The sequence below is a fragment of the Anarhichas minor genome, unplaced genomic scaffold (genome assembly GCF_050575085.1).
Source record: "Anarhichas minor isolate MPS153535 unplaced genomic scaffold, ASM5057508v1 ptg000040l, whole genome shotgun sequence".
Lineage (NCBI taxonomy): Eukaryota > Metazoa > Chordata > Actinopteri > Perciformes > Anarhichadidae > Anarhichas > Anarhichas minor.
In genome coordinates this window covers 9302687-9329458 of record NW_027466486.1, presented here as the reverse complement: position 1 = coordinate 9329458, position 26772 = coordinate 9302687, and the positions used below count along the sequence as shown (strand labels likewise).

General features: G+C 45.9%; 1 protein-coding gene across 4 annotated transcripts; it reads right to left on the bottom strand.

Moving 5' to 3' along the window:
- Window positions 1-821: 821 nt before the first annotated feature.
- tmem260 (transmembrane protein 260) lies at window positions 822-26708 on the bottom strand. Of its 4 annotated transcripts, XR_012959028.1 has the most exons (17): window positions 26518-26689; window positions 21692-21723; window positions 20009-20160; window positions 11645-11822; window positions 11407-11520; window positions 10961-11140; window positions 10805-10845; window positions 9457-9543; window positions 8252-8360; window positions 7750-7922; window positions 5953-6124; window positions 5099-5238; window positions 4324-4500; window positions 3040-3093; window positions 2685-2769; window positions 2149-2525; window positions 822-969 (listed from the first exon to the last, which is right to left on the bottom strand). XR_012959028.1 is itself a non-coding variant. In XM_076107892.1 (16 exons), the coding sequence occupies exons 1-16, from the start codon at window positions 26675-26677 to the stop codon at window positions 2265-2267; spliced, it is 2115 nt and encodes a 704-aa protein (XP_075964007.1). In that variant the 5' UTR covers window positions 26678-26689; the 3' UTR covers window positions 822-2264. The 4 variants fall into 4 exon arrangements, 2 of the variants coding, with proteins under 2 accessions (XP_075964007.1, XP_075964008.1); XM_076107892.1 differs by having other exon boundaries at window positions 822-2525; XM_076107893.1 differs by lacking the exon at window positions 26518-26689 and adding an exon at window positions 24869-25425 and having other exon boundaries at window positions 822-2525.
- Between the last annotated feature and the right edge of the window lie 64 nt (window positions 26709-26772).

Sequence of the window (26772 nt, the reverse complement as noted above, 5' to 3'; positions counted from 1 at the left end):
GATACACAGCAAGCGGAGGTGTCGCTTTTCCGCTGGCATTTCGGACAGTATCTACTTATAGACGGGAGAAAAAGAGAAAAGAAAAACAGAAGGGGTATTATCAGGGAGGGATGAGAGCAGCAAAGGCATTTTGTCTTTTTATTCCCCTCCTAAGCCCTGGGCTTTGCTCCCAATCCGATTGGTCGATACGGCCAGGGATGTAAATGAAATGCAAAGAGGAATAAGGCTGGCTTCCCATCTCCAGTGTGTGCCCCCCTAAGTCCTCCGCCCCTCTTTCTCTGTCTCACTCTGTCTTGCTCTCTGGGCTGTTTATGGTGTTGTGTTTTCTGTCTCTCCATTCACAGACTTGCTGCACTCCCTGTTTCCGTCTCACCCTCCTCACTCTGCCTCGTCCTCCCCCCTTGCTCCTCTCTCGCTGCATCCCTCCCCTCTCCCTGGCTGGGCTCACAGCTCTTATCTCCTCAGACGCCCCACATTCCAGCGTTGCCGTGGCTCCCTGCCTGCATCCCTGGTCACGGCGATTCCATGGGTTCCCACAATCCTCGGCAGCTTGCTGATTTAGGGTGGGCAACTGACTCTCAGAGACAGGAGAGAGGAGAGGAACAGAGGGGTTAGGGAAAGACAGGGTGAGAGGGGATGAGAGGGTGGGAGACAAGAGAGGGATAAAACAGGCGAGGAGAGGAAGAAAGTAAAGTAAAAAATAACAGGAGGGCAGGTGGCAAGAGACTGCAACGGTTTGGAATGTAAAAACAATATGAAAAATATAATCAATATTGATTTATATTAGGCCTCGTCTACCGTGGAAAAAGTAGTCAAAAACGTAATAAAACAAACAGAATCTTTATTGAAATATTTGAATTCGTAGAAAAGCAGAGTGACAGATTTCCTTCTTTCTACGAGAAACCAAACCATCTGTGCTACAGCAGGTCGAATCTCATCATCCAGCCAGCTGACAGCCGCTAACCAGGCCTGCGAACAGAGAGGGAAGATTACATTCTGAGGAAACTACACATGTACTTTATACTGTCCTACGCCTTCTAGTGGTGTTTCAAACAGCCGGCTCCTCCGGCAGTGTTTTATGAACCTCATAGCAAAGGACTGGTTTCACCTCTGTGCAACACATTTCAAGGGCCGAAAGGTTCAGCACCAGCATTTACAAAAACAGTGTGTAACTGAGGGCTTGGACCCTGAACACTCCAAAGACATGTGACTCTGGTCCAGTCGCTTTGTTACCGTGCTACATTGTTCCTCCAACAACCTTCACAGGGCTAACAGTCTCATGAGTTGGGGGGGCTGATGGGCTGATGGTCTTGCGTGTGTCCCTAGAGTTTGCATGATTTTGCGCTTGTATGATGATCAAAGTAATTTGCCTTTCAGTGTGCCGATCAGTTTATCGACTATGTTTATATGCAGTTCCGGCAGGGAAAAGGCTTGGGTGGAGATTTAAGCGTGTTCACACACGCACACATCAACATGCAAACACAAATCAACACACAGAAATGCACCTCTAAAAGGGTCCCTGGCATTGTGACATTTCACATTTCATATAAATCCATGAGGGATTACACGTTAGGAAGCAAGAGAGGACAAACAACACCCATCGAATCCATTAGTTTCTAAACATTTAAAGGACCATCTAAGATAGACTGATGTGAGGATAGAGGGGTGGGTGGGTGGGTAGGTAGTGCTGGTTATGCGGAGTGAGGTCTGTGTGGTACGGCACAAGTCTGTCCTAGATTAAACAGTCGCTCTAATCCCCCATTTCTGCCCCCAAATTGGTTTTCCCTCAATCTCGGCCTTGCCATCCTAATGTGAGAAAAAGAGAAGTAGAGCAGTGGCGGAAGGCAAAAATAATCAGCGCGTTAAAAGCGGTGAGAGCAGAAGAGGACAGAAAAAAAGAACGAGATATATAACGATAAAGCAATCGAATGGGTGATTTTAAGGGGAGCGTGCACAGTTTGATTGGGGTCAGTCGAGGCTTCCTGAAGTCAACCTCTGTCCCTGGTCAACTGTAAACGTTGATCAAATGAAGCATTGCCGAGTGGTAGTTGTCTGTCCTTTGTGCAGAGTTCTGCTTGATATCTAAGTCCCAGTACGTCTGCATCACCATTCACTCCAACTCCCAACTCATAAATCCAATTTGACCACCTTCAAACCATGAGAAAAGGTACATTGGCCCAGACTTCGTCCCCAGTGCCTTGCACGTCAGCTGGGCTCGTGGCACACTCTGTGGGCCGGCTCTATGTCGGTCTCTCTGGGTCTTGTTATGGGGTTTGCCTCCAGCTCTGGCGGAGCTCGTCCCTCTCTTTGAGCAGGTCGGTAATGGCAGAGCGTATGGCAGGTGTCTGGGGATCTGTGGGTTCCTTCTCCAAGTAGAGACTAAAGTGCTTGGTGCTGCAGGTCAGCAGGCTGTCTGGACTGTAGCCCCGGTGGCCCGATCGTAGCAGCCTCTCGCAGGCCAGAGCCAAGTTCTTGTCCCAGTTTGGAGGGTAGTCTGAGTGGGCCTCCACAATCTCCTTATACAGCTGCCCAGCAAACACACAGACACACAGACAACAGATGTTACATCAAAAAACAAACAAAAAAGCCCCTGAATATTATATACTTTGCCTTGTGTGGCACTTAAATCTGCCCCGTTCCGGTAAAGGAGAGTGTTGTTGCGTGTTTGCTGAGGTCAGACTCACGGTGTAAGACAGCTCAAACAGGCGAGCTTTCCCCTCTCCCTGCATCCTTTCTGCCAGGTCAAACAGAAAGAAAGCCGTCTTCATCCTGAAACAAAGCACGCTGGGCTCAGGGCTAAGTGCTGGATGGATGAGCCATGCAGATCCACACTCACAGACGCACCACTCCAATGGAGTGATTTATGTAGATGCCGCCACCAAATAGAATGTACATGTAGATGCTCTACCGCACAAGACTGGTTTATGGAGATGCTCTAGCGGGCTAGTATGCATCGTGACGCAGCTTTTTATCTGCACACTAAAGTATACAAACTCTTTAAAGACCAATGTAACCAATGTAAAAAAAAGTTGACTGTACCTGGCTTGCCACATCTCCTCATTAGCGACACACTCCCAGGACGCGGGATGGAAGCTGCTCACACGTGAAAGAAATATATTTTTTTATATGTAAACAGCTTCTGGCTTGTGCACAGTTCCACTAACTATAAATGATTATTTATGTGAATATATTGTTCCACTCGACTGTGCAGGTTTTGGATACACTAAATATCAATCTTTGCTGCATAAACATTAAATGACTGAGCAACAATACCAGCGAGCAACATTAGACATGGAGTAAAACCACGTCTCCCTGTTTCACTTTGTTGACTGTAAACACTTGACCTCTTCTTCAAAAGAATATTTTAGCAGGGTTCCCGAGCTAATATTTGGCTTGTGGGCATCGGCGGACACGCTTGTCGTGAGGGTGCGGGAAATAATGTCACAGTATTCAGTCGTGGATATCTGAGTGAATGAAGGGCTGCTGGCAACAGCAGCAGAATATGGAGCTTTGACTAATTCCACTTTTGACACAGTTATTGACAAAATGCAATGAGAAACTCATTATTTTTCATCTCCAGTCTCGTTTCAGAATGCTGAGGGCCTAATGTCTTGCTCTGGTTGAATTGACAAAGACCTGGATCACAGGCATGGAGAACAGAGGACAGCCTCACTGAGGCGAGCTCTGTGGAGTCTTTGGAAGGCCGATTGAGGAGACCACAGAGAGACGAGGGGGCAAGGAAGGAGGTGTTGGCGATGAAACACGCGGTGAGGACTCATTAGTTGGGGTTTATTATCTTTCTGAGGGAATATTTCTAGTGTCATTGAACAACCGTGAGTTGTTTAAACAATATGCACGAGGATTCTTCTAGTTTTTCCTGGAAATGACGTCCTCTTAAACCAACTGACTTGCTACTGGGCCAGTCTTTACGAACGCATACTGTGGAGCTAAACAGTGTTCAAACCTGCAGAAAGTCTAGTCGAGATCCCAACGTTTTCAGAGATAAATATGTCAGGCTGAACTTTAGAGGTGTAAAAAATGATGCACAAGACGGAGAATATTTCCACTGGATGCTGCTGTAAAAAACATGGACTTTTGGGTTTGAATATTTCACTCAGTGTTATCATATAGCTTCAATGGAGAGGAGGAACAGGTCGATACAGGGTACATATATTATTGTCCAACAGTGTGGAATAGGGCGATTTTTTTCAACCTTAAAGCTACTTAAGAGGCTTAAGAGACTGAAAAAGAGAAAACTCTGATTAGGGGTTGAACCCTTACCTGTGGGGAGATGTTAATGATTGTGTATATTCATGTATGCACCTGTTGTGTGGCTCACTCCAGTTGTAGATGTTGCGAGTTCGCTGGGCCCACCTCTCAGGGTGAAACTGCCTCTGAACTGGCACCAAGTAGTCACACACACCCAGGGGCCAACGAGAGAAGCTATGTTCCCAGCTTGGGTCTCCTTCAGGTAGCCCGATGCAGGCAAACACGTGTCTCCTGCAGAAAAACATGGGAAAGAGGTTTTCTCACTTCCTCTTTTATTATCCATGTAAACACCCCTCTTTCCCCGGGTCACTGACGCCGAGACAGAGAAACACCATGTAGACAAACCTTTCCTCACATCGCAACACGTTCTAGCTTCCCTCCAGTCACCAGAGACTCGGGCCTTGAGGGTTAATCCAACAGGTCAGTGTTGCCCCGCTGAGAGACTGGCATGTTGGCCTGGCAAACACTGCCCCCTGGTGGGCTTGGTATTAACAGGTCTCCAGACAGTTTCTGTGTCTAAATTCCTCTTGGAGGAGTGAGTGATGAGAGCAGGGAGCAGCAATGAGTCCACCAGAGACTGTTTTAACCAAATCAAGTAGATTAGTCGACTTCTGTAGTTCATCAAACTCCTTTTATGGCCTCAACAGTTCTACGGATTTATCTTCTCCCTGCACTCATCCCACTGATCTCTCCCTCATTAGATCACCCGCTTGTTCATTTGGGCCATTCTTGCCCTCCCAATTCACTCTCTCTCCATTTTACACTCTTCTATTTATCCGTTCACCCTTTCATTGTCTCTCGGCTCTCTCCCGGTGACTCAGTGACTCACTGTGTGTTGTGGGACAGAAACTGCTCCAGGCTGAAGGTGTCTCTCTTCTCGGGGTGGACTGGGTCCCACCAGTGGCCAGGAAAGTGCACCCCAGGGTGGTGTTGCGCCAGCTTGGCCACATACCAAGCATATGTCATCATCTAGAGTGAAGAAAGAGTACCACCAACTCTGTTAAACTATATGTATCGCTATGATTAGCAGGGTACAATTAATTTAAAGAAAAGGGCTTATTGACTATTTCAGTGGCTTTTACTCCACATTTGAAGTTATCAAAGGGTTTTTTTCTTACTTAAGCGTCTAAAGTTGGAGGCTCGTGTTTTCACTAAAGCCCTTTATGATTGCAATGCTGAAGAGATATACGAATGTATGATGTACTAACGACTACATACTAAAGCCTGCAAAAGACTTCCTGACATCTGGCTGTAATTTATTGGATTTTGTATGAATTTTAAACAGTTATGATACAGCCGAGGTAAATTGCCATTCTGTCCAAAGATATAGTTTGCCACACAAATCTCCCTTTATTTTTGTGATGTACAGAAATCATCCTCATCTGAAGAAGTCTATCTTTCTTACTTGACAACCAAAAGAGACTGAAGCAATTTTGTCAAGAACCTTAAATTTGCAATGCAATAATGTTTAACTTCTGCTTGGCCTGTAAGTATTCCTGTTTTTTCCCTACGTTTGCAATACTAACTGAACTACTAATTGAACTACTTGAGTTGATTTTTGGTTCTGAAATTGAACTATTCTTATTATTACTAAATTCTTACTTTAGATTTGTATCAAATATCAAAACGTCCATGAGAACATTTCCACAAAGACAAAGACAGAAGACGAATCACAGCTCTGACCTCCTGGTCGACCAGACGTACATCGGGCCGCACACCCTGGCAGTAGTATAAGTAGCGCAGCGAGTTTCCGGGCAGATCTCCTCTCGTCAAGATGATTGAGTCTGCCGGGACGGAGGCCAGAAGCTCCCTGCCGAACCTCTCGACCACAGTGTTTCTGCTCTGGTCGCACTCCCTTAGGATTATCAGCACATACACCATCATACTGTATAACATCATCAAAACACAAGTTGTGTTTACTTGAATTTAAAAACTCGTGTCGAGTGCATCCTTTACCCGTTTAGAAGTGTGTGATACGTGTACAGCTGTGTGTATGTGGGTGTTTGTAGGTACGCTTTCAAGGTGCTCTGAGGGTAAGTTGTCAGTGCCCCCGCCCCTTCCCCTCTGCACAGTGTTCTGGCTGCCTATCTAATCGTGGGGAGACAGGTGTGATGGGTCTGACAGCACAGGCCATGCTCTCCCCTTGATCAAAGCCGCTCAGTGATGGCTGTCTGGCACTCCCCAGCACTACGCTGGTGTAATCTGCCTTCTCGGACAGCTAACATCTCAGACTGAGCTCTGTGAGTGGAATCTATGTGCTAACCGTGCCTCTCTTTAGCCCCTACCATGGGGTGAGCAGAGAGAAACCTGACATGTGGAGTTCAGACCTGCGGTATGAAGCTCAGAGGAGAAACAAATCAGGTTGACTCAGGGGAAACTTATGCAAGGGGATTTCAGAAGGAACTAGAATGAGAAGGAGAGTTTTTATTTCACGTTAACTTTACTCATCAGAAGTATTTAAAAGAAACTGAGGACACATTTGGCTCTAGTGTGGTTATTGCAACAAGGATACTGTAAAGTGAAACTGATTCCATAGATGCATGCACACAGATTGTACAGAATCTGACAGGACAACCAAACAAAACTCTACAACAAGAGCATCTTGACACACTAGTAGAGCTTGAAATCACTAACATGAAGAAGTACAATGCAATGCAGCTAAAGTTATGTGTGAGCATGTTGTGTGTATTTTTTTCACTGTTGTGCTGTGATCACAATAGCCCTAACAGAAAATGGACTTTTAAGGGCAGTTGTTTGTTTGGCTCCATTTGATTGGAAATGAAACAACCCAAGAGCAAACAGTGCTGTGGGCCTGAGAGCTCAACGCACTGCAAATAGACACAACACAAGCGAATGAGGAAACATCTTCACCAACTTGACGACACACAAAAACATCAATTTGACACCAAAATGCGCAGCATTTAGAAAAAGCACTGCAAGAAACTCACAGACAACGGAAACTGTTTCCAGGGACACTAAAAAGTGATGCACATGGCTGAGACGTGTTGGCCTGTTGCTTATTATTAGACTGTCAATTCAAACAAAGTTATCTAACTAGTATCCCCCATTGGAGATTAGCTAATTGAAGGATCGCCAGCTAGGGTTACCTAATTGGTAACTGATAAACAAATTGAGTAAAGGGATATAATGTTATTAGTCATGTCAGCAAAACCTTCCGGTATTTTAACTTCCTTGTCCCTATTACAGGTTCTAAAACTATTAAATAGCCAGCTAACATAAGGTTAACCTGTTTTTTAATTAATTGTGTTTATTTTGTCTTCTTATTTGAATTGGCAGTTGAATAATAAGCAACAGGCTAACAGGCTAGGCTAACCGCAGATCTGTAATCTGCAATAATATCTGAATCGGGGGATCAGTGGGGAAATAAGCCAAAATAGATGTGTCGCAAGTTGGTGAAGACGTTTTCTGTTATTCACACCCAACAGGAAGTTAGTTACTGCGACTGAGTGCCATGCTCACCTGTGATTGGTGTGCACCATATGTGCCAGCAGAGCCACGGTGAGGACCCAGCCTGTGGTCTTCCACAACCCCCCACAGCCCAGCCTCCTCTCCAGCTCAGAGTGTGTCCGGCTCAAGCCGAGGCCTGCCAGCACACACACTGCAGCATCACTCTGGAGCCAGAACCGCTCTACCTGCAGGAAGTGAGCGTACATGTGAATACAGACAAACACATGCACCAGTGTTTCCTGCAGTGTTTGTGTAGTTGGTTTTTGATTCTCAGTCCAGTCCTGGGTTTACTAATGGACCCATCCCAGGATCAATGTCAATATATACTTCTGTTTCGGTGCTTGTATTTCTAGATGTGTGTACCGCCTACTGTACACAGCTCTCTCATATATTGAACATTGAATTGTAACACAATGTATAAGCACTCATTTTAGACCACTTCTGGTAAATGAAAACAATAGAAACACCTCGACTTAGAAAGGATGTAAAACAGAGTTGAAGTCTTGTAGCTCACCACTCCAAGCAGAAGGGGTCTGCTGATGTCCAGGTTGGCTCTCCAAGCAAAAAACAGTGAGTAGACCACCAGCATGGCAGCAAACAGCCAGGACACTGAGCGGCACGCCCTAAGATAAGATGGGGCACTAGTCTCATTTTCATTATCACTTCATGAATTGTGTTCTGTGTAGTCTTAGACTGCCATTTCCACATATCTAGCCTGACATATTATATTGTCTGTTTACTCCGTAAAAAAATATACTTGTTTTGAATAAGTCCATAAAAACATGAATGCAGGGATGGAGATCACAAGCCTGAGAGCAAATGTATACTCCAGCCCGCTAAGAGGTGCATGATTGATTTTCTAATGCAGACTGAGTCATAATGAGCTGGTGCCAACCCGCTGAATCACAAACTCATTACAGCACAGCTGTAAAATGTACTTACGCACTAAAAGAACCACACGGTCGCCTTGTGGCAATAACAAATCATCTGAACTGAAAGAGACACCTTCAAGCCAGAGAAAGTTACTTTTGGTTTTCCTTCCAACGAATTGATCTGATGGGTTCCACTGGCCACTAACACATACCGACACGATTGTGCTTTTATTTTACTCTTCACATTATGCGCGGTTAGTAACACACAAAAAAATCTTTTTGTAATAAAATGTTCTGATGTTCTTCCACACTCCATAGTTCAACATTAGGTAAATTAGCATTTGCATGGCTTCCTTTTGGCATCCTATGAAATGACCTTGCTCTTTTTCATGTGTGTGTGTGTGTGTGTATGCAGCCAAGTTTATCAAAGTGCGCCCCAGGAGAGGGGGAAGCGGGGGGTGGCCGGTGCACTAGAGAGCCCAGGGCTTCGCGAGGCTTTATCAGCTCCACCCCACAGACCCCAGAAAAGGCGCTGCTGTAATGAATTACTGGATCACACTGCCACATACAGATAAATACAGGCAGCCATTTACTTGTACACACAAACATGTCTTTGAAAATCCAAAATACACATCAACCTCTCTTGATTTGAATGTGGAGCGTTGCGACATCTTGACAGTCGGGTGCCTCAGTGGCTTTTTGTATTCTCCTTTTCTAAGATCAGCATTTTGTCAGTAGTTTTGTTCCCCGTCTTTTACTGCAGGGGATTAGATTTTGGTTGAAGTGGCTGCTGGGATGCGTCTGACAGAGTTTGGTGTTTTGTATGCCCGCGTCTCACTCATCCTACCTGTCCCACGAGGAGAGGAGGAGGCCTATTCCTGCCAGCACCAGAGCAGGAATTGAAAGGTCTTCCAGGCAGTGGTCCAACTGGGCCCTGCACACACACACAAACAAACGTATGACTTACAGTATATGACGGACACCAAAGACAAGCTCAATTACCCTCGCTGCTACTGAACTCAAGGACACTAATTATCAAATGCCCTCCATCCCCTGTCAAAACAAACTCCTTGGACTGTTTGCTCCTTCATCCAATCGGATTGACAGATAGGAATGATTGTGTCATCCCCCCCCGCTGCCCCATCCTCTCCTCACAGTGCCTGTCAGTCACAGAGCGCTTGCTCAGAGCAGAGAGATAGTTTCCTGCCTCTTCCTTAATACCCATCTCTATTTGACAGCTTATTGAGTCTCTATATCTCCCAATGTACACTATGTGTGAATGTGCTCACCAGCGTGTGTTTGTGTGTGTGTGTGTGTGTGTGTCAGCTTCTCCAGTGGGTTTACGTCTCCAGTGCGACATGCCTGTCATGTTCGCCTCTCTTCCCCATCTTGAAGGTGTGCTTGTCCATCAAGCAGCAGGGGTGATGGGAAGGGGTGGGTGCCTGGCAGAGAACGGGGGGGGGGGGGGGGGGCTGGTAGTGGGGGGTCTTAAGACGCACATGCACCCACATCCCGTCAGCTGGAAAAAGATACCAGGAGTGGGATGACTGCGGTGGTGGTGGAAGCAGGGAGCAGGGGAGGGAATCGGGTGGAGGAGGTGGGGGGGGGGGGGGGGTTGCTGGAGTGGAAAAATACAATTTCTCCAGCTCTATTGCAGTGTCTGTCATCACAGCTTGTCACGCTTAAACACCAGAGCTGAGTGATCATTTCAAACTGCTGGAGAAACAGAACACAGCGATTTGGCCCTCTAAGCAGGTTCAGTTCTGCTTTGATGGGAGAGAGTGGAATGGGAAGAACAAAAGCTGCTGGGGAGAAGAGAGGGGGAGAGAGAGATGGGCTGCAGAAATGATTCCGGGCTCTCAGAACAGATTGGAGTGTCTGTGGTAAAACACCAAAGCCAGCACAAAGAGCGGCTGGGTCCTCCGTCTGTAGTTCCACGTGTGCCCTCGCTGTGCAGCCCTTTGCTCCTAATACTTAGGATGGGGTAAATGCACAGGCTGAATTTATCTACACTATACTGTGTACGACTGTATGTGATGATGTAACAGTTGTTGTTTTTTATATCAAGTCCCTCTTGAGTTTACCAATTAAATAAAATTAAAAATATGTGATAAATAGTTGCGTTTAGTATTTACAATGTGTGTACCATTAAGGAAAAAAGGACACAAAACTGAAAAAGGACCAAGCAGACTCACTTTAGCATTGAGGTCAGGTTTACAGAGCTCTCCGTCTTTGCCTGCATAAAAAAAAATATATACAATGAAAACAATTGGGATACACGGTGAAATGTGACAAGAGTACATGTATGAACTAATGGCACATAATCTATATAATCTATAGTGTGTTGGTACCAGACTGAAGGTGCCATACTCGGCCCTCAGCAGGTGAGTTAGCAGGCCTGACAGCGTGGTCTGATCCCCCCAGCTCCAGCGGGCTGTGTTGAGGTAGGAGGAGATGGGCAGGTAGACGTACGGCAGAAAGCCAGCTAAGAAACACGCTCCCAGAGACACGAGGCCACGCAAAGTCAGCTCCTGTTGATGTTGTTTGGAGAGAAATATTCTCAATTTTCTTATATTCTCCAAAATGAAACGTAAAACTGACCCACATTCAAAAAAGCAGCATCCCAAGAAATTCAGATTTAGATTTTCATTTTCCACCACTTCATATTGAGTATAGAGTATGGCAAGTGCCTACACTATAGATGGGATGGCAACAAGACGGGGAAAACTACGTCTTTAGGGTTCTTAAACACCCATTTAGACTCTGTTCTCAGTGAGCTTATATAAAAAGAACTTACCCTGAGAGAGTAAAGTCGGTGAAGCACCCAGGGAATGATGACCAGTACATACAGCACCAGGGTGTGCTGGTTACAGAGCCCCAAGCCACAGCATAGCGCCCCCCAGTGTGCAATCTGACAAGGTCAAGCATTTGAGTACAGCACTGTGAGTTTCAATTTGAAGTCATCTTAAGGAGGGATCTAAGGAGCGATCAGAGGAAACTGAAAGACGGGTCCACAAAGTGGGTGGAAGATTTACCTTCCGCCTCTGAGTGGCGTTGTCAGCACAGTGGAAGCTGGCAGTCGAGAAGAAGAGCAGACCAACAAAAAGGTTGTTGAGGGTGAAGACCTCTGCCACCACGGACCACTGCCAGCTCAGCCTGGACACAGCGAAGAGCCCTCCAGCCAGCACGGCTCCGGGGCCGGGGCCCGCCAACCTGACAGAGAGAGAGGAGACGCCTTCATAATCATAAACAACTATAAACAACAAACTACATATATTTAATACCACATAACTGATTCCAAGCAAACTGAGTGATCAGACAGCCCAATATTCAAATAGACCAATCCAAGCCTTACTTGTTCTTTGTCACATTTAAAGGCTACAGAACTTCAAGGGATTTCTTTTTTGTATTTTATTTGATCCAAGTCACACTTTTCTGACACAAAAGGCAAAACAACAAAGTCAGCAGCTTTATAAAATTTTTTTTATTTTTGCCGTAACAAAAGCCACCGCTTCCCCCAGACTAATGTGGGGACCCATTATAATCTTCCCTTGACTCAAGTTTGCTTCTCGGACAAGACCTTGAAAAACAGCCAGTGAATTGGGCCATTCACATATCATGAGAACTCCCTCCCCAGCAGCTGATCTCGAGCAGACTGGCGCAGAAACCACCGTGGGTAGAGATAGTACTTTATCCTCAGCTTCTTAAATATAATGTGTGCACAAAAGTTTCCCCTTCCTCCTCTCCTGTACTGTCTCCATCTCCTTTGCGGTAATTGAAGCAAACTTGGGATAATCTGTCATACGCTAAGACCCACCACTTACTAAAATGAGAGGGAGAGAGAGAGAGGCGACAAATGATGGCGAGAAGGGAAAGAAAAGAGAAATAGTGCAGAGAAGTGTGCGTTAAAGGGGTGAGACAGTGTGCGGGATAAAGGATGAAATATAGAAAAGGGAAGAAAAAAGTTCAAGAAGAGAGAGAGGGGAAAAAAGAGAAAGGAGGAAAAAAAAGAGAAAAAAAGCAGCCCAGTCCCCGGCATGCTGGCTCTGAAATATGAGCAGGCTCGACAATTAGGGAAGTCAGGCAGTATGGCCCTTTCCGCCATTGTGTGGAGTGGCTTAGAGTCCTCATCAGCCTATCAGCTAACTGACAGGCAGAGAGCTGCTCTATTCAGCACCGCAGATACAAGCTGCAGGCCAAACGGCTGCCAGGTCCCTTATGACCCCACAATCCCTTGCCGGTGACAGCTTCAAGCTCCATAGCAAATTAGGCGCTCTCACATTACAATCGCAGAAGACAGATTCCATTAACGGTATCTGAAATTGAGTAGAGAGCAGGCCCGTTATCAGACCTGACTCATAAGCACCGCCATTAATCACAAGGCATGATACCATTTATACATTTCCAGCTCTCTGCCTGCCGCTGTGATAGTCAGCCACAAAAGGCCTGATGAGACTTAGGCTAGGGGAACAATGGAGCTTTCTGAGGAAAGCGCGGTAAATCAGGAAAAAAAGGAGAGGGAGAGCGAGAGCAGGGTAGAAAAAAAAAATCTTGCTTGCTGACTACTTCCCCTTTTTTCTTGGGTTTTCTCTCTCCTTCCCTCCGCTATTTTTCCCTCTGTGTTCACTGTAAGGCGAGCTTGGTGAATGAATATGTATATGTGTGTGTGTGTGTGTGTGTGCACTTAAAGCGGGGGTGGACTGTGTTGATTGGGCGTCTAGGAGTGGGTCTTAATAAGAGATAGCAGCGTCTTTCTCACTGCACCGCTCCAGGAATTAGTTGGAACTTGAAGGAAGGATGAAGAGGGATGGGGCAGATGGGGACTTTTGTTGAGGTGCAGAGACCCCCCGCACCCATAATTTTACCTCCCTGCATGACAATTAACCCATAGCTCCCTTACACCTAGCAGGGGGGCTGATTTTGGGGCAGCACTGGGTGCACAAAAGTCGCGGGGATCCGTGAACGAGGTTATTACACCGAGCATGTCCGAAGCCTCGTCTGACAGTCAGGAAGCACTCGTCACATCTTCAGAGACACACACACAAACATGCACACATACACATTCCTGTTCCTCAACTTCTTTATTCTCCCCAAGTGCCTGACAAATCTCTCTGTTAGAGCCTGTCAGTGTGTAAGAGCCCAGCGATGTGTGTAGAGCCCAGGCTGTAAATGACCTGTCTGTCTGCGCGGGACCACCTGGGTCCCAGTCAGCCTCTCCGCAGCTCATTCTGCAGGCTGCTCCCAGGGCGCGCAGATAAAGCAGGACACATTCTGACACCGGTGTGGCCGTGTTCCCCGTTATCACCACTCAAAGCGGTGCAGGATGCTGCTGTGCTGAAATGTTGTGGCTCAGTGACAATGGCCTGGTTGAGACGTGGCAGAAGAATAACATGGCTGACAACGAGACCATTCTACCCTGATCTGATCCGCCCTGCCAAAAAAATGTCTGTGTCATCACTTGGGTAATTAACCCAATGACAAATAGTTTGCATAAGGCCCGGAGTGAAGCACAAACTTGGTAATAACGTGAGTTGTTAGAAAAGAAAGTTACAAATAATTACTTTTTTTTTTTTTGGCTAAAAATCATACATAAGGAATGAAGATGGTGAAATAGAAAATATTTAATACAAAACTATTTCTGAAAACGGGTTCAAACAGAAAGATCAAAGGTAAATAGAAAGCTAATGAATGACAATGATAAAACGGGCTCTGGTAAGCAATGCCCCCTTCAAGGACACAACAAAAGCTCAGCATAATCACTTTGAAGTGTCAAAATGGGACCTGCCTCATTCACCCCTCGGTTCTACAGTACGGGCCAGAGGCGTGCCAGCGCCAGTCGTCTGTGCTCAATAACAGCACACAAAAAGCCTACACCAGCACTCTGCACTATTGAGGCTTTCACAATGGAGCTGGCCAATGGAGGCACTGTCACACACCACCCTGGGGAACAGACAATACCACAGCTGTGCCATCGCGGATCAGCGCCGCACTGTTCGCTAACCGAGCGGCGGTTTGGGGGGAAAAAGCGGCGCTGGAAAAGAATCACACATTCCTGAAGAGGGTAGAGAGCCCGAGAGAGGAGGTGGCCTGCTCGGGCTTGAGACAGAGGTTTCCAGCTGGCCCTCGCTGACACCCCGGGGCTCTCCTCTGGCAAGGACACCAGGCAGGGTACTTAGTAGCTATTATGTGACAGTAAGTGTCTGGTGCACTGCTTTGACATTTCAAAGCCAAGCAGCAATTGATATAGAAATTTAAGCTTTTAAATAATACTTTATGGATATGCGTCACAAAACCAAATACTGAATAAAATACCACAAAGTCGGTCAACGTATGGGTTAGGGCTGCACAATAACGTCTTTCAGTGGAATTGTATCATTACAATATGATCATTTTGTGTTTTTATTTTAGCAGCCTGTGAAAACAGATGTCTGTTTTGGTGGCTTGACTTATGTCTGCCACTAAAAGTCAAAATATCTCGGCCTTTGCTGCTTCTTTATTCACATTCATCTCTGGAAGTGCAATAATACATTACTGCAATGCCCCTTTAAGTTAATGATTTAAAGCTTATTGTAATGAAAGACTAACAAAACTATATAATATTAATGCTTTGCGTGTGAAGAGCATATAGTGTAACAATTAATTGCCCTGACTAATGTGTAGTTTTGCATAAATTTGCCGTATCATGATACCTATTTTAAAAAATGGTTTCTTACCAATATAATGATCTTGATTTCAGCCATAAAAAGCCATCGTTTTATAGATGCATTATGCTTCATTACATAATATTTTGTTATAGTTCTATCTGTGTGAAATACCCAATGAATGCTTCTACTTGTTTGTGTCATGTTGTTTTCATTTTTCTAAATAATTTGGTTTGAAACCATCTTCCAAAAGAACCATCATCAAAATAACACATTATTATTACTAAGGTAAATATAGTACATGTTATATCCCTCTTTAGGTATTGCCCGGCCCTAATTCTTCTTTATAACTGACTTTTAAAACAGTGTATTTGAATCTGTGATGCCACAGCCTAATTTTCAGCAAGTCACCAAAGCAGCCACTTCCCTGTCTGTCCTGCCTCATCCGCTGTGCGAAGAAGAGGCAGTCTGCTCGAACAGAGAGGAGGGGAAAGAAGGGTCCCGGCGCTCAGATACCCCTCCTCCAGGGGAGAGCTCCAGTGCTCCAAGTGCGTGTAAAATTAATCACCACAATTCTGCTCAAACAATGCAGCCACTGACATGACAATTTCTTCCAGAATGCCATCTTAATCTCCACCCAACACACAAAAAATTACAGGAAGAGGGAAAAAAAAAAAAAACAATTTACAAGAACCCCGTGTTTATGCAATTCACTGAATGCCATTTTTATTGCTGCTTTTTCCAACAGAGTCATTAGGCACACACCAGTGATACATAAATGTTGCTGTATAGATTCCATTAACTAATTCTGGGTGAATTGTAATTGCCGAGTCTGATCCGTCTCCGTGCCTGGTGCCTTATTAAGACTGCCTGTGGTGGGTGAGGAATGTAATATTGACGTCCGAGGCAGACACAATCTCGAGCCCACGGGCGAAAGGAATATTAAACTGGTACTGTATTCTGCTGTCTATCTAGCCCTCCTCCCTCCTCCTCCTCTCCATCCCCATCCCATAACCAGTAATGAGGAAATAACATCTTCATTAGACATCTGTTTAACTGTATTAGAGGATGAGTCCTGGGGGAACCATTGGTCATGCTGAGGATAGGGGGGGAGTAAAGGAGGTCTGTTGGACTACAATATGACGGATGAGATACAGCAGAAATGGAACAAAAGGTTCACAGATTTGGGCCTTTTTAAATAGACAAAAGTAAAATTGTCTTCTGCATTTTCAGGAGAAAATAGCAATGGGTGTATTCTCTATTGCCACTTGGGACGAAGATTTTAATCGGACCGTAGCAGATGTGAGAGGGAGGGGCGGCTTTGCCACCTGCAGGGAGAGGTGAGAACGTTACCCAACAAAAACTCAGCCGTTTCCGAGAACAAAACAAAACTGGGCAAACGGCTGCGAAACAACGCTCCCCACACGCATTGCTCCTGACGTGACCCCGACAAGTTACATGCAACCACACCCCTGTGGAAAAACAACCCACCTGAGCGAGGAGGGACGGCGCCACCGGGACCATATGGTGAAGGTCCTTATAAGGAGCTGGGGATGGCACCACGCCCGCCCTCGGGTCCACTAAGGTATCAGCTGTGCCACATGAGCCAGCTCTTGGTGGGGGAGCCTCTCGCAGGTGTGCATTTTGTTTTCGAGAGCCGCTCAGGGAAAGGGGAGACCAGGCACATTTGGTGCGCTTCGACAGCCCCGTTATGTAATCACGTGATCAACCAGAAAGTGCTGATGACTGAGCGTCGCGAGGTTGTTTTGCAGCTCCCGAAGGCTGTCAGCACGCCAACGTGTCTGCTCCGGGTTTCTCAGGATAAGCTCTGGGAATGGAGAGAGATTCTTCTCAGGTAGCAGAGATTCAGAGCAGCTTTAGCAGATAAACTGTGAAACGAGAGAGCACCAAATACCGAGCTGTCTGGATTATCCCGCTACGAAGGGTGCATTCCTCCAGAGACTCATGGCTGAGGCCTTTTAGCATTCCGCAGGCAAAAAGCGTGTCTTTCTGTGAACCTCCGAGTGCAATCGATAGTAATTATCGTTACGTCCACCATCCTCAAAGGCTTGTCAGGCCATGGTGTGAAAACATAACAAGACATGCAATTTGGCCATCAAACCATATGATCAAGCCAAGAGAACTGTAATTGACAAATCAAAGGGAGGCTAAGTGCTACATTTAAACTTATGCAAGAGAGAGAAGTGGCTTCCAAGCCTATCAACTTACATTCCCCCACATTAAACACGGCAATCTGGCCGACTAATTTAAATTGATACATCAAAGGCTTGCCATGTTGGGTATGCTCCAGATGAATTTCAAGGTCTTACAATTTACTATTTGAGAGAACTGCCTTCAAGTACCCGTATTAACTTCAATACATTTTGCCATCTGAAAATAATCACACAAAGCGATGATTTGTTTGCGGGGGGGAAAGTCTACTTCTCAGCTGAGGCAAACCTAAAAATAAGAAGTAGTGAAAAAGTTTATAAGGGCCTCATAGGGACAAAAACAACAAAATATAGATCAGAACTTAATTATGTCGGGAAAAGACACAGCAAACTGGCGTCACTGCGAGGACGGAGAAGGTACGAACGGGTGTCAACTGGTCAGTTTTGGCATTTCATCTGAGGGACAGGCCTGAGGATCCCTGCAGGGATGTGGCATGGAATCTATGCCAGACGTCTTGGTACGGTCAAAGCACCCAATGCCCTCTGTGCCAGAACCGGGAGGGAGGTCTTGACCATCCGGAAACCCCACTCTTTCACCCTCTTCATCTTTTGCCCTCTCCAGTAACCCCTCACCAGGCAGAGTCTGCCAGCTGATCCACAGCCACAAGCTCATCCCAAACTAGGCCCTGAGCAGATAATGACTAAAACCTTTTATGCTTATTTTTCAAATTGAAAGCTTAGATTATGCGTTCATACTTAAGAGCTTACACGGTGTGACTGTGTACTCTGGCTGAAGTCCTCACTACCCATCATCCCTTTTTTGAGTAGTGGGTGGGGTTGGAGGTCCTCATAATGACTTTTTACTTGACCACAATCCAAAATTGGATCTAAATCCCCAGAGATTACAAACAGGGCTGCAGTTAACATGCACTCCGTGAGCCAAATATCACCCAGACTGCATGGATATTTTCTGGCCTCAAAAGAACTATCTGTAAATGTCTGGCCAAGAACAGAGTCCAATCCTCCAATTGACTGGTAACTCGTCAAATGTATTAAGACTAGGGGGGCAGTACAGAAAAGCCCGGAAGAAGCACTGTGTTCCTTCCCTTTCTTGCCGTCCTCTCTTCATTCTTTTCCTGTACTATCCTCGGAAGAGTGGTTGAAGCTGGCAAGTGTTGAATCACCTCTGAGAAGCAGTAAGGCCCTCGTCTTACTGCTTCTCAGAGATGAGAAGACTGATGCAGTCTGGGCTTCGGGCCAGTCCCCTGGGGAGCCCTGCCCTACTGCAGCAAGGCTGACCCTGAACCCTGACCTACTCTGGACCATCTGCCCCCTGGCAAACACTGGCCAAGCACACAGGAAGTATAGGCCCAGTGCTGAGCTCCATTTTCACCTGCTTTACCCCCCCCCCCCCCCCCCCCACCCCACCCCACCACCCCACCACAACTGGGTCCTCACAGCCTGCCAAGATGTACAGCAGGACAAAATTACATCACATTCAACAATTCCTATTCTGGAAGAGTAAATTACAAGTATATGACATGCTTGGAAATGCCCCAGTATGCATAAACGGTGACAAAAAGGAAAAATGTTGACACTAAGCTGCCACCAACAATGCGATGTGTAAAATTACTAAGATCAGCAAAAGGGTGATGTAAGGTAGTCCAGCCAAACCATGGGAGATAAACACACACACACACACAAAGAGGGAAGGGGTAAAATACTCCTTACATGACAGGGTCAGCAGCAGGAGAAGCTGCAGGGTGGTAGATAGATGGCAATGCAGAGACCGTAAACTGTGCTCATGACTGAGCAAGGGGAGGGATGGTTGAAGAGAGGAGAGAGGGAGGAGCAGAGTTAGTGATCCAGGAGGCACGAAGGGGGAGATAAGAATTCGTGCCATGTCAGGATTGGGAGCATGCTGGGCATTGGGAGGGGGGGGGGGGGGGGGGAGGCAGAAGAACAGAGATGCCGGGGTGGGGGATGGAGGGCACGATAATTGCGATATACATACACACACACGCACGCTCACAATGGGTGGCTGATGGGTAAACAGGCAGGGCAGGGTGGTGGGAGGGAGCAGTGCGGCTGGGCTCTGCTCCTGAATACTGAACAGAGGATCAGGGGCGACGCCGGCAGGACCCAAAAATACCACGCTCTGTTCCAGACAGCATCAAGATGCAGAACGCCAGTGAGGGAATGTTTGAAGACCCCCTCCACTCAAGAAATGTCTTCTTTTCATTGTAACGTCCCTTGGATGTTTGACTTTTTCTGTACAGATTTGATGCATGTGCATCAAATGTGAGTTTGTCGCAAGACGCCTGCTGCCAGATTCCTCTGCTGAAGGGGTGAAAGCTTCTCTGTGATTTCCCCAAATCTAAATTTGAGACATACACACACAAGCTTGTGACATCACAGCTTGTGGAGATGTCAATTATGAGAGAGAGAGAGTCAGGACCACTTAAAATGGCCTGTCTGGGCAGTGTTTTTACTGACGCACATTGCTTAAAAAAAAGCAGAGGAATTACACAAATATGACAACAAACTGTGGAAAATGACATTGGAAATGTATATTTTATGTGCCTACCTGCAGACTGTAATGCAGAGGGTACCACAAGCTGCAGCCCCCAGCAGGCTACTCATCAGGTTGACACTGTGGGCTGGAGAGAGTGAGGGCAGAAGACACATAGCCAGGCGAGCAAGTAGGGTAAAGACAGGGTATCCTGGAGGATGGGCCACCTGAGAACAAAACGACAAAGTATGAGATTTAAATCCCACGATGCAATGAGAGATACACTCACAGCAAGGTAATGCCTCACTCAAGATGTACCGGTGTGGATAACAGGCTAAGATGGCAAAAGTGCAGATGTACCTTATTCTGAAAAGATATGTGAGGAATGAAAAGAACTGGAGAAAAAGCAAGGATACGAAAGCCAGAATGACAACATAGGAGGTGAAGCAGTAAGGATGCGTTAACTTCTGCCCTCGGTAGATGCCAGTAGTGGTGTGCTGTAGAGCTGCAGTTATGGAAAAGCAAGACACATCCCTTAAGGCCTGACAACAAACTGACTGCTATGACACCAGAGCCCTTCTCTCCCTCTCTTTCTACATCTTCTCACTTCGTTTTCTCTGGCCTTCTTCCCAAGGACAGTGCAGCTCCCTGGAGCCCGCGGTACAGCACGTGGTGCTCGGCAGCCCCAGCCCCCCCAAACCACCTCCAAGCCGCAGTCACTCTCGCCTGGGGGATCTCGGCAATCACAGCAATTAGCCGCTAAGTCTCCTCCACCCAGATAAGGGCTCAGTCATTAAACACAGACTCATTCCCTGGCACTGATAACACGAGCCATGCAGGCAGGGAGAAGGGGGCAGCTCTTCAAATGAGAAAAAAAGAGCTGAAAGGTGAGAGTGCTACCGCCTCCCTGGTCACCTCAGACACAGCAAAAGGCTCCATGGCGGCATTCAAACATAGAAACAACTTCACCCAAATCAGAGGGATGGGCATGTAGGTCAGAAGAAGTCAGGGGACAAAAGAGAATAACTCGTGTACAGAATGAAAGAAAGAAAAAAGGATCGCAGACAGCTTGGTGAACTACGTGTTGGTGTCAGACAGGTAGGTAACATCAGCTAAGAGCATGTGGAGGAGCGACTGTGTGGCCAACAGGAATGGACAGACATGCAGCGAAAGCACAGCTGGGGGACAGAGGCCACGGGGAGCATGGGGAAGCAGAACTCTGGAGCTCTTGGGATCAGTAAGGGGGGGGGGGGGGCAGCAGCCTGGGGCCCAGGGACGAACTGCGAGGCCCTGGGGAGGCCTGAAAGGCAGACAGGCAGGCCACACGGACTGCAGCACTAACGGCAGGATTACTGGCATAGTGACACCGACACAGCCTCCCTAAAAGGATCACAGCAGCGTAATAAACTTTATTAAATAATAAAACTTATTATAACTGTTAACCCGATTTAGTTCATTCTTCGCGGCTTACACACACACACAAAAAAGAGGGGTGGATATAATAAGCCTTATACCGTACATAAGGCAAAGCCTACAAAAGCCATCGCCTTACCATTGACTTTAATTGGATTTGAGAAACGGGTTGCAAATTATAGCATTCTCTACATGCAACTTAGTAAAATAAGTGTATAGAAAAGAAGGGGAAAACCTGTGGACTGAAAGTAAATTAATCTGCTTTCTGCCCATGCTTAATTAAACTTCCTTAATGCGTATAAGAGTTAATGAGTGAATTGATTAAACAATACAGCTAATACTTACCCCCAGCTCACAAGCAGTGGTGATCAGCTCTCCTGTGGAAGAGAATAGGGGAGGAAATTAATGTAAACCCAATAATTATTATTAACAGACAAGTCTGCTCCCAAAGTTTTCCCAAATCAAATACTTGCACTGGGGTTTTGCATTAATTTGCCAGGATCAAAACCTACAAATCTTCCCAGTGTGACATTTCCTAAGCGGCACGCTCATTCTCTTCATCTCTCGCTTCTCCCCTGATGCCTCCCTCCCCGTCTCTCCAGCACACACACACACACACACACACACACACACACACACACACACACACACACACACACACACACACACACACACACACACACACACACACACACACACACACACACACACACACACACACACACACACACACACACACAATTAGACTCCCTCGCCAATGCTCCGTCACACAAAGACACACATATGCTGATGTGAAAATAATGCTTCCAGTCCCATCCTCCCCATGCATCAGGGTCCTTTTCCTTCCTCTTTCTTCTGCTGCTCTACGTGCCTCTCTCTTGCTCCCACACTCCCAATGCCTCACTGTCTCCTTTAGTCCGTCGGGCACAAACAGAAAGGCAACGTTGGTGACAGTCACAGAATGAGGTAAGCTGTAAAAAATAAGAGCCGGTTGCACAATTTTTTGACAAGCTCTGTGTGAGGCACGGCACAAAGTGAAAAGAAAACCCCTAAAAGCTATTTGAGGAAGCTTTAATGTATCTGGGCACAAACCCATTTGTGCCAGAATACACCCGGAGCGTTTCAAATTATACAGATTTCTCACCCAATGTTTGCATCTCCCACTCATGGAAATTGAAATTTGGTTCAGATTAAATGACATTGATAAATGTTTGGGTTCAAGACAGCTCCCTCTACTGGTACTAGATGGGTACTCATCATCTCCTCCATCCAGTACAGCCAATTAAGCAGTGGCCTTGTTTCCCACATCAGCACTGTTGGGATAGTCAGTCTATTACCAGCATACAAGCTGCAAATAAGACGCCTAGTAAATGAATACATAGTTACATTAAAAATGTTAAAGTGTTTTTAATTAGATTTTAACCAAACATTACAAACAGCTACAGAGCAGAAGTTCAAAACAAACATGTGAAGAGCAAAGACGTGTGCCCTGATGCAGCACCAACCCTTATAGAACAGAGCGGCTGAGTTTCAGACGGCATTGGCTGCATCACGTATTTTGCAACCTTGCCGATACAGTGAATTATTATGCCTAAATTTCTGCCACACGAGGAGCCCTAACTCTTATCACTCTAATGGACCATGAAGTCAGAACTCCTGCACCTGCACAGCTTAAATGTTTTCTCAGCTCCGTTTCACCTGGCATGAGCCGCCAGCGAGCTACCCGCCATCATTTGACATCGCACTTTTCTCATCCCTCATCAGTTTCTCATTTCACTTATTTTCCCTCAGTAGTGGCACACTTTTACGCCATTCAACACAGGGAAAACTCTAACTAACACTGAGCCAAAACATCCATCTCGGTGCCACAGAGATGCAGTTCTGCAGCCCCAATACTGAAACGGGAAAATATTGACTCAACGAGGTAGCAGCATGGGTGCCAAGAGTCTTTGTGATAGTGGAGCATGGGCACCCACACCAGTCTTCCCATAATCCCCAACATTTCCACACTCCACATTCCTAGACAACAGTGTACCCGCGGGGCTGTGCTCAAGCCTCTCCAGGGCACATCACACCTAAAGAGATTAGGACACAGAGACGGAGACCTGGAGAATTCAGAAGGGTGTTCAGCTGGCACTATCAGAGCGGGCATCCTGCATGGTCCCTAAACACTGTGGAGAAGGGGCTGGCCGTTTTTCAAAGGCCCCGTTTGCAAGGCGGCAGCACAACCAGCAGGGCTACTCCGCGCTCCAATTGCCTGCTCTCTCCTCGCTCATATCTGGCCGAGCTTTTCACACGCTTTCATTCTGCGAAATGAGCATTCCCCCTCCTCAGCGGCTTGCATGCCAGAGCAGCGCAAACCTAACACGCACAGCCTTCATGCCCTCGAGTCCACATTTACAAGTTTGTAACCTTGCTATCACTTCTAAACACTGTTTGTAATTGTGCGAGGCAGTCCTTCATAAACTGCATTACAAGAATGTTGTAAAATGTGTTGGCCTACAACATAGGACGGTACTGAGTGAAATACATGTGGGACCACCGTTAAGGCTGGTTACAGAAGAGAGCAAATGAAATGTATGCACACACATCATATCAAATGTAAACAAACGGACCCACGTTGTTTATACTTTGTCTTTACAAATGGTGTCTATATTACTGTCATGGCCTTGTATTCAGTATTAAAAATAATGCTCTACTATTGTTTTGTCCTTGCGGCTTCTGAAGAAAGAAAAGCACAAGTTGTTTAAAGAATAGTTTTTGCAAATATGTAAAAGGGACAACATTTTGACTGTGAAAAACACATGTTTGGTTTCAGTGCTGGAGACTATTAGGTGTGGGTTAAATGGTCAACGTTAATATTGTGATCATTATCAAGGCATAAACTCACTGACATCAGAGCATGATTAAAACATTTTTAGATTTCAAAGACACCGTCTTCTCACAACCTTTCATTCAAAAGTAACACTGAATTCCTTCGAAAAGCATTATCTACATTTTAAGACCCTTTCAAAGCTCATCTTTATAATTGAATATATAAACTCAGTTGCCCCACCGGGGCAGACAATTCATCAAGAATACACTTGTTTTTCTTTGCCAGAAATGTTCGTGCAGCAGGAATTATCTCAAATGTATTTACTCTTCATCGAATTCTGCCTCCAACATTCATTCAATAGCATTTAGGTATGCTCTGAGAAAACAATGCTGGTATGCTCTTGAATCTTAAGTTATTAGCTAATGATGTTGAGAGTTTTCTAAGAATATGTCTCACGTTTCAATCATAACGCCAATCGTATGTGTATTTCAAAATAAATGTATTAGTGTGTTTATGTATGTTGTTTTGAATACAAGCCTTTTGTTTCTCATGTTGGCAAAAGTTTGGCTTTGTACCTGCAGCACCACGGACAGCACCCGTTTAGCTGCAGCAGCTATCGTTGCAACAATGCGCCACGCGATTGGCTGGCTGGCAACACAACAAAGCCACGTGACCAGAGGAGCATGAGCTAGCTGGCTAGCACCAACCTGAGTCTCCACCGGGGACCGTCCTCTGCACACAGGGCACATAGAGAGCGGCGACTAAAGCAGCCGTAGTGCCCGTCAGTATCCAGCTTGTCCTTGGCTCTGCAGACATGTTGAATAGCGGTAGTGTTCAAACAACTGCTAATGTCGACTATCTAGACGGCTTGATACCGTTAGCACATAGCGTTAGCATCATCGCCTGTATGGTTAGCATCGATACATTTGGGGTGCTGGGGGCTGTAAAAACAACTGTCCGCTACCAGTAACTTGAACACCGACATTAGTCGAGAGCTGAAGTTACAGTAACACGATGCAAAGTAAAGACCTGACTTAACTTTACGGTTTTAAGTCTGGCGGCTTAACAGTTAACGTTAGCTAAAATGAAAGTCTTCTGTTCCCGGGAAGAAGCGGCTCAATTCACGCCAGCGACATAAACTCGCGATAGTACCTGACGCAGTCATAGGAGTAGTGATATTTTACAACATTATGTTTATGTTCGTTGAAGACGAGTGTTCATTCATCGGATGCGTTGCCTGTGTAACCCAATGCCAATGCCTCCTAGTTCCCTGTGACCTAGAAGCTAAGAATGAGGAGATGAGATCTCTCAACGCATCACTTCATATGACTGAGGGTCTTCTGCACACTGTCTACACACGCTCTATGTAAACTGATCTGAAAACAACTAAAAGGATGAGTACTGTTTATTTGTTCCATATTTGTGTGACCTTATTCAAATTTTTTTACATTGTACTTTCAGTTTTTTTCAAATAGGCCTATAATATGGATGTGAGCTAGATTATTAAATGTATCTACAGACAAATACTACATTTTGCCGACTGCTTTTTCTCAAGAATGAACTCTTAATCTAAACTTTTATGGAAGACAACAACTGTGATGCTGTCGACGAATCGGGTGAATGATGCTCAATGCAATACAAGGGGTTCGATAAAGGGGGCCAGCTTAAGAGTGTTGACATTCCAGGTAAACCCAAACTCAAACATGGATGCCTGTCTCACCCGATTTGGATTTGGCGATTTTGAGCCTTTAAAAAAAAGAAAAAAGCTCCACGTCATAGTCACTGTAGCCCTCCGTAAACTCCTGGGAGTATAAGTATGATGGATGGATTTGTCTGAAATTGCTAATAGATGTTTTATTATTACCAGTCTTTTCTAAAAGGAAAGAAAAGGCATTTATTGTGTGGAACACTGCCAGCACAGAGACACTTTGATACTCCTTTAAAACTTTACATCACAACCTTCATTTAAAACACTATCCTATACTGTTACTTTACTGCAAATACACAATTAATTGTTGCAGGAAAGCGGTAGATTATAAGTGAAACAAGATACATGCACCCATAAATGTCTCACAAGTGTCCATATTTCACAGGTTGAAGGGTGACTGTAATAAAGAAATTGCCCTGTTGAACTGATAATAATCCCAGCCCAGCATAAATGAGTCTGATCCCTCAGTAAATTGAGCCCTTGGTGAGGTGGAGTGGTGTCAGCACCTAGCCAACTCTCAGATGGCTCTCTAATCCTCGCTTCCCTCTCACCACCACCCTCATCGTCTAATCAGTCTTGAACACACACACATAACGCTCACACCCATCTGACACACACACACACACACAAACGCACCCGAGTACTCACCCTTCCTCACACTCGGGCTCAGCCATCTCTTCAGTGTGATGTCACTACTAATCCACGCTTGGTTATCCGCCGGGCTGCAGTGCTGCCAGAGGGATATGGGGAGGAGATGGAGTGAATTTGGGGAGGTGGTGGTGGAGGGGAGAGGGGGGGAGGGCATCATAAAGTTTTCTTGCTAAAACCACCGCTTCCATTAGCCCCCCCCCCCCCACCACAACCAAAGTCTTGCACCCAGCCAAACTGAATAGCATATGCACT